Source organism: Sinocyclocheilus anshuiensis, unplaced genomic scaffold (genome assembly GCF_001515605.1).
Source record: "Sinocyclocheilus anshuiensis isolate Anshui unplaced genomic scaffold, SAMN03320099.WGS_v1.1 scaffold856, whole genome shotgun sequence".
Lineage (NCBI taxonomy): Eukaryota > Metazoa > Chordata > Actinopteri > Cypriniformes > Cyprinidae > Sinocyclocheilus > Sinocyclocheilus anshuiensis.
The window spans coordinates 649,056-656,342 of record NW_015552603.1 but is presented as its reverse complement, the minus strand read 5'-3'; the positions used below and the strand labels follow the sequence as shown (position 1 = coordinate 656,342).

The following is a 7,287-nucleotide window of genomic DNA, read 5'->3' as shown; positions in this document are numbered from 1 at the left end:
TGGCGATATGACGATTTGAAAAATGTCCATATCGCCCAACACTGTTCCATGCATTTTTAGACACTGCGAGCAGGGAAATCTATTTAGAGCACCTTATTATATTAATTAAAATATCGATATTTGGCGCCAGTGAAATCGGTTCTCGTATCGCATGAAGGACAACGATATATCGCCATATCGATATTTTGTCCCACCCCTAATCTTGAGTTCATTTTTCACCATTTGATCTGTGTAAATGTCTTCTACAGTCAGAGATGGCGATGAGTTTGACCTTAAATTGGGCTCAAGCACCAGAGCGGTCACGTCCCTCAAAGAGAAGTTGGAGGAACTGCTGAAGAAGAACACTCAGTTTGAGAGGTAACCACACTGAAACATCACTTCATATCTGCTGTGGTCTGCACTTGTGTTTTTGAAACTGACCACTTTCATGCAGGTTCAGATCTGTCCCTTCAATTATTTCATGTCTTGAGGTTTTTTGTGGATTTTAAAAGGGTCTTAAAGTCTTTATTCACTCTTCCACAATTAAGGCCTTCATTTTTTTTTTTAATCTGAGTAGAAAGTCTTACTACTTTAACTTCATTAAAAAATGAATATCTTCCTTAATATTTTGTCTTGTTTCCAGTTCAAATATCTAAACATCCTTAAATCAAGCTATATTAACCTGAGATGCAAAATGAACAAATTAAGTATTGTTTTCTGTGAAACTGAGCTAAATTAAGTTTATGCTTAAAACAAGAACAAATACCTGTCAATGGGAAATGAAAACTTATTTTCCCTTTGAATTAAGTTGATTTCTCTGAACCCATTGGCAGATATTTGTTCTTGTTTTAATCAAACTCACTTTATTTGAATGAATTTCTTATAAAACAAGACTTCTTGTTATTTTGCTTCAAATAAATATATCTTGATTTAAGAATCTTTAGACATTGGAAAACCAGACAAAAATACTGAGGGAGTACATTTTTTTGCAGTGTGATTGGAAGTTACCACACTTCCACAGTCAGAGACATACTGACATATTGTGTCCCATTCAGTTTATTCCTTAAATTTTCTTTACTTGGTCTTAAAAGTCTTAAATTTACCTACTTAAACCTTATGTCTCCTCTCTGTCTATAAATAAGTGGCAGAAGCCCATGAATCAAACATCTTTGAACTGTTCCTTATGTAGTCTGGTGAGCAAGCAGCAGGAGGAGATCAACAAATGGAAGCGGCGAGCGTACAAGATGAAGGAGTGTAAGCGAGATGCTCCGTGCACCCCGACCAAACGCCATCCTCCTCTGACGGAGACTGAAGTCAACTCGCCGAAGAGGACGTTCCTGGACTCTCCGAAGAGCAAGTTCTTTGACGTGCGCTCCAACGTTCCCATCACCCTCAACCATCCCACACAGTTCTTCGATAACTCCAGTCTTGGGACGGTGCCAGGTATGTGAGCACTGCGTCTCATGCAGTGTCTCATACAATCACACACAGATCAGTTACTAGTGTTTTCATGTTAGAGGTTTCCTGTATGCTGGCCGAGCCCATCATGGATTCTTCAGACAGTGATGAAGAGGGTAAATGCACGTGTGAGGTGTTATGGGTGGTGTTTTTCACTCACTCCAGTGCTTTCAGGACAGTGTTTAACTGGCCGCAATGTTAAGCTCCCAAATCCAGTACCGTCTGATTGGCTGTGGTTGTGTGGTGTCATGGAGAAATTTCACTTTAAGTGTGGATTGAAAAACTGTTCGTCACTCAAATTTTGTCTGGTTCTGAAACAGTAGGGCTGCATGATGAATCGTATTTTAATCATGATCATGATTACTGCATCTCAGACTTAAGCATAATCGCCTGTGACATTTGCCCTCTCCATATCGCCCAACACTGTTCCATGCATTTTTAGACACTGCGAGCAGGGAAATCTATTTAGAGCACCTTATTATATTAATTAAAATATCGATATTTGGCGCCAGTGAAATCGGTTCTCGTATCGCATGAAGGACAACGATATATCGCCATATCGATATTTTGTCCCACCCCTAATCTTGAGTTCATTTTTCACCATTTGATCTGTGTAAATGTCTTCTACAGTCAGAGATGGCGATGAGTTTGACCTTAAATTGGGCTCAAGCACCAGAGCGGTCACGTCCCTCAAAGAGAAGTTGGAGGAACTGCTGAAGAAGAACACTCAGTTTGAGAGGTAACCACACTGAAACATCACTTCATATCTGCTGTGGTCTGCACTTGTGTTTTTGAAACTGACCACTTTCATGCAGGTTCAGATCTGTCCCTTCAATTATTTCATGTCTTGAGGTTTTTTGTGGATTTTAAAAGGGTCTTAACACTCAAATTTTGTCTGGTTCTGAAACAGTAGGGCTGCATGATGAATCGTATTTTAATCATGATCATGATTACTGCATCTCAGACTTAAGCATAATCGCCTGTGATATTTGCCCTCTTGTTGTTCATCCTGAAGGCGTTTCATTGTAATTTGGCACTTGCACTATCTTCATGGTTGTGGTTGCCAGATTTCAAGAGTTTAAATCCTCCAATGAGAGCTTTTCTCTTAAACGGCTCTTGCTTTTTCACTTTGCCAACTTTAGTTAGTGTGTAATGTTGCTGTTTTATCACAAAAAAAGGTTGCAAAGCTCAAAGTCCACACCAAAGGGAGATATTTTCTTTAATAGAAAACACATTTGAAGAACTGCAACAAATGGCTCGAATTTCCAGATCACACTCTATTTGCCAGTCAGTTAACCAATCAGAGCACATTTTGTATTTCGTAAGGAGGATTTTCATCAAAACAGGAACTAAACGGCATGTGTCTGAGACAGACTGCATAGAGAGGTGCTGCAATAATGTAAACTAAACTTTAACTAAACCTGTGAACAAACCATGAGTTAAAATAAATTATAATATTATTAGATATATATATATATATATATATATATATATACACACACAGTGCTGCTTGAAAGTTTGTGAACCCTTTACAATTTTCTATATTTCTATAAATATGACCCACTTTATCATCAGATTTTCACACAAGTCCTCAAAGTAGACATAGAGAACCCAATCAAACAAAGGAGACAAAAATATTTTCTTTGTCATTTATTTGAGAAAAATGATCCATTGTTGCATATCTGTGCAGTGCAAAAGTATGTGAATCTTTGCTTTCGGTATCTGGTGTGACCCAATTTTGCAGCAGTAACTGCAGGTAAAGTTTCTTGTAACTGCTGATCAGTCCTGCACAACATCTTATATTAGTTTTAGCTCATTCCTCAGTACAGAACGACTTCAACTCTGTGGTGTTATGGGTTTCTCCTATGAACTACTTGCTTCAGCTCCTTCCACAACATTTCAGTTGAATCAAGGTCCATACTCTAACTCTGTCATTCCAAAACATTAACTTTGTCCTTCTTTAACCATCCTTTGGTAAAATGATTTGTGTGCTTGGGGTCGTTGTCTTGCTGCATGACCCACTTTCTCTTTAGATTCAGTTCATGGACAGATGTCCTGACATTTTCCTTTAGAATTTGCTGGTATAATTCATAATTCATTGTTCCATCAATGATGGTAAGTCGACCTGGCCCAGATGCAGCAAAACAGGCCCAAACCATGATACCAGCACCACATGTTTCACAGATGGGGTAAGGTTCTTATGCTGGAATGCAGTGTGGCGTTTTCTCCAAACAGAACACTTCTCATATAAACCAAAAAATTATATTTTGGTCTCATCTGTCCACAAAACATTTCTCCAATAGTCCTCTGGCTTGTCCATGATCTTTAGCAAGCTGCAGACGGGCAGTGATTTTCTTTTTGGAGATTAGTGGCTTTCTCCTTGCAACTCTGCCATGGACACCATGGTTGCTCAGTGTTCTCCTGATGATGGGCTCATTAACATTCGCCAATGTGAGAAAGGCCTTTAGTTGCTTAGAAGTTACCCATGGTTCCTTTGCAACCTCGCAGACTATTACAAGTCTTGCTTTTGGAGTGATCTTTGTTGGTCGACCGCTTCTGGGGAGGGTAACCATGGTCTTGAATCTCCTCCATTTCTACACAATCTGTCTGACTGGATTTGTGGAGTCCAAACTCTTTAGAGATGGTTTTGTAACCTTTGGTTTTCCAGCCTGACAACAACTCTTTTTCTGAGGTCCTCCGCGATCTCCTTTGTTCGTGCCATGATTCACTTCCGCAAACATGATTAGCCTTTCATAGATCCCTGTTCTCTAAATAAAGCAGGGCACACACTGACACATGATAGTAATTTCACTGAGTGAAAACACCTCTGAACAGATAGACTCTAATTTCACCCTCAAATTAACAGCTAATCATAGAGATTCACATACTTTTGCACCGCACAGATATGTAACAATGGGTCATTTTTCTCAATAAATAAATGACAAAGAAAATATTTTTATCTCATTTGATTGGGTTCTCTATGTCTACTTTCAGGACTTGTGTGAAAATCTGATGATGAATTGGGTCATATTTATGCAGAAATATAGAAAATTGTAAAGGGTTCACAAACTTTCAAGCAGCACTGTATATATCCATTATCATGCAGCCCTAATAACAGTACATTGGTGCCTGGTTTCTCCACTACTGTCACCTGATGGAGTTGGGTTCATTGAGATCTTTGGCTTGCTTAGTTGGGGTTTAAAAGACTATTCATAAAATATTAATGATTTAACTGCGCTGCCACTACTGAATGAGAAAACAAACATGAACAGGGTTGATCTAAATATTGACACTGTTGTCTTCTGTAGAGCTGCTTTACAGCTGAAATAATTGAATTTTACTACATTAGCACTGTTATTTTCCTGTTTATTACTGTGAAGCTGTTTTGACACAATCTGTACTGTATAAAGTGCTGTAGAAATAAATGTGACTTGACTTAGGTCCCTCACTCTCTGTCTGTTGTTTTTATTTTAGATTCCAGTTCCAGCACAGCCGTTGCATCAAATGCAGCACCAGTAGACGACTGGTGGCAGATTCCTAATGCTTTGCCAGAAAAGCCTGATGCTAGCACGAATGCTAACGCTTGCCCAACACAGTGATCTTGGATCTGTTTTGCCGTCTCTTTCTCTGTCTGTTGGAAAGTTAATTTGAGATACAAGTCCTTGGAGTCCAATCATTCACCAACTGATGAAGAACGTTAAACGTGTCCTGAGATAATGACATCTTCTAAACTCATCCACCATCTGTCCTGCTGTGGAAAATCAGAAATCAGGAAGCTCTTTATGATGCATCAAACTGATGTTCATCTTCACAGCCGGAGATGCACCGCAGTGTACATCCAGTGAGCACTAACAACTATACTCAACTCTGCAGTCGTTGTTTGTCTTTTTTGTGTGTTAGCTTTTTTTCTCTTGTTTTAATGTTTTATGTAAATAAAGTCAGCGTTTCAAATGTAAATGTGTTTTGTGTTGATTTGCATTCTGTCTTTGAGTGGTTTATATTCTCGCATTCACAAAGCAGCAGAAGAATCACTTCATTCCTTTAAAGGGGTCATGAACTGCCTTTTTTTTTTTTTTTTTTTTACTGTTCTCTGAGGTCCACTTATAATGTTATCAAGATTTTCACATCAAAAAATGTCATCATTTACAAGTAATAGGCTATTTTCTGTCCTGTTTTGACCCCCCTCATCGGAACACTCTGTTTGAATAGGCATGGCGGATTGTAGACTCGGAAGTAAACACCCACTGCTATGATTGGCTAACAGTTGTGTATGTTTGACAGCCTATATCCTTCATAGATGGACGCTGCTGTGATTTAGGTTAAAAACGCACAAGTACTCAGTAAATATCAAACGATCTGTAATAAAGCAATAGTGACCACATAATAAAAACAGTTACACTTGTGTGATGCGATATTACTCTAGGATCCAATATAGTCTGCACAGCATTGCTTTTCAGTTTCAGTCTTTCTGAAAATGCTGCGTCAAATAATGCCTTGTTTGTAAACTAATCTGCGATAAAATGAAGTAAACAAAAGGACCTAGTTCCTACTGATGCGGTCTGGAACTTCAGTAAAAATAAAGCTTATCCAATCTTGTTGGGATCAGAAGGGAGGCAATGCAAAGTGCCTTATGTTTTCCACAACTTGGCACTGAACAGCATCTTGTCTTCGGAACCATCTTTATCATTTGGTTTCTGCATAGACCTGCATTTGCTTCCAGTTATTTACACTATATGCGCTAATTTGTGGGTGGGGCTAAGCAGGCAGTGATGTAGAAGCAGGAGTTGATCTTCTGCGGTGTTTAGCAACACTATTACGTCATAAATTGGCACATTCCTCAACGTCATTTTGGCAGATCGGCCTCAATATAAGCGGTTTATAGACTAACGAGTTTTTGAGTTCGAAACTTGCAGGATGTTTTTATAGTACAATGACCTCTTATATGTCAAAAGATCAAGGGAATTTTGATTTCTCAGTTCATGACCCCTTTAATATGGGTCTGTTCATGTTCATATTGATTCCTTAAACTCAGAATTTAGATTTTTAGGGCTATTGCTTGGATAATCCTGAATTAAATGTGAAAGGCTTGTTTTCTCCCAGAGCTAACTGGTATTTAGAACAATGGTTTATCAGGGGAAGTTAGTACTTTTCTGCTTGACGATTCAAATCCACTACTGTGGTTCTTCTAATAGGTTGTTGTTCCAGTTTAATCAAATGTTGTTTTTTTCATAAATTGCTTTGGAAAAGCATCTCTTTTATTGATGTTTTTATGTATTTATTATTTTTCATAACTTAAAGGGAACAATAGCAAAATGTTCTTAGAAAACATTGTTAGCTTGGATAGTATATATAGCTTTATGTGAATTTAAAGATGTTTTCAGGCAAGTGTCATGTCGACATTTAGAGTTTACCTTGGAGAGCTTTACTTTCAGATTAAATTTCTAAATTTGTTTATTGTCATAGATTCTACTGCACTCTGTTTGTAGTTTCTCTATAAAAACACCTACCCAAAGGCCATCGTGGACGTAGTTTCATTTGGAAACCCTGAGAAAGACAAATACTCCATGTCCATCTTGGCGTCAGAAAAGGACTGGGCAGAGTTGAAGTGGGATCGCCCCAACACTGAGGGCCCCCCAGACCTCCAAGAGAGGAGTTAGCCAGGGTCCTAGCGAAAGCTGTTAAGGAGCTCGACCTTAACCCCAGAGGAACCTGCACCTATAGCTGACCTGAAGGACTCTGACCGTAAGGCGCTCCTCAACACTCCGTTTACTCCTTCCATCCTCTTTGGTGATGCTGTGGAGTTAGTTATCGAGCGCCAAGAGGAGAGAGCTCGCTGAAGGCCCTGGCCCT

The 7,287-nt window shown here is 38.9% G+C and overlaps 1 protein-coding gene across 1 annotated transcript; it reads left to right on the top strand.

Moving 5' to 3' along the window:
* Positions 1-248: 248 nt before the first annotated feature.
* LOC107665802 (centromere-associated protein E-like) lies at positions 249-5,375 on the top strand (the record flags this gene model as incomplete). Its single annotated transcript, XM_016456832.1, has 4 exons — positions 249-357; positions 1,169-1,422; positions 1,497-1,553; positions 4,912-5,375. Coding segments are annotated over 4 exons (545 nt in total), but the record flags the coding sequence as incomplete, so codon positions are not given.
* Between the last annotated feature and the right edge of the window lie 1,912 nt (positions 5,376-7,287).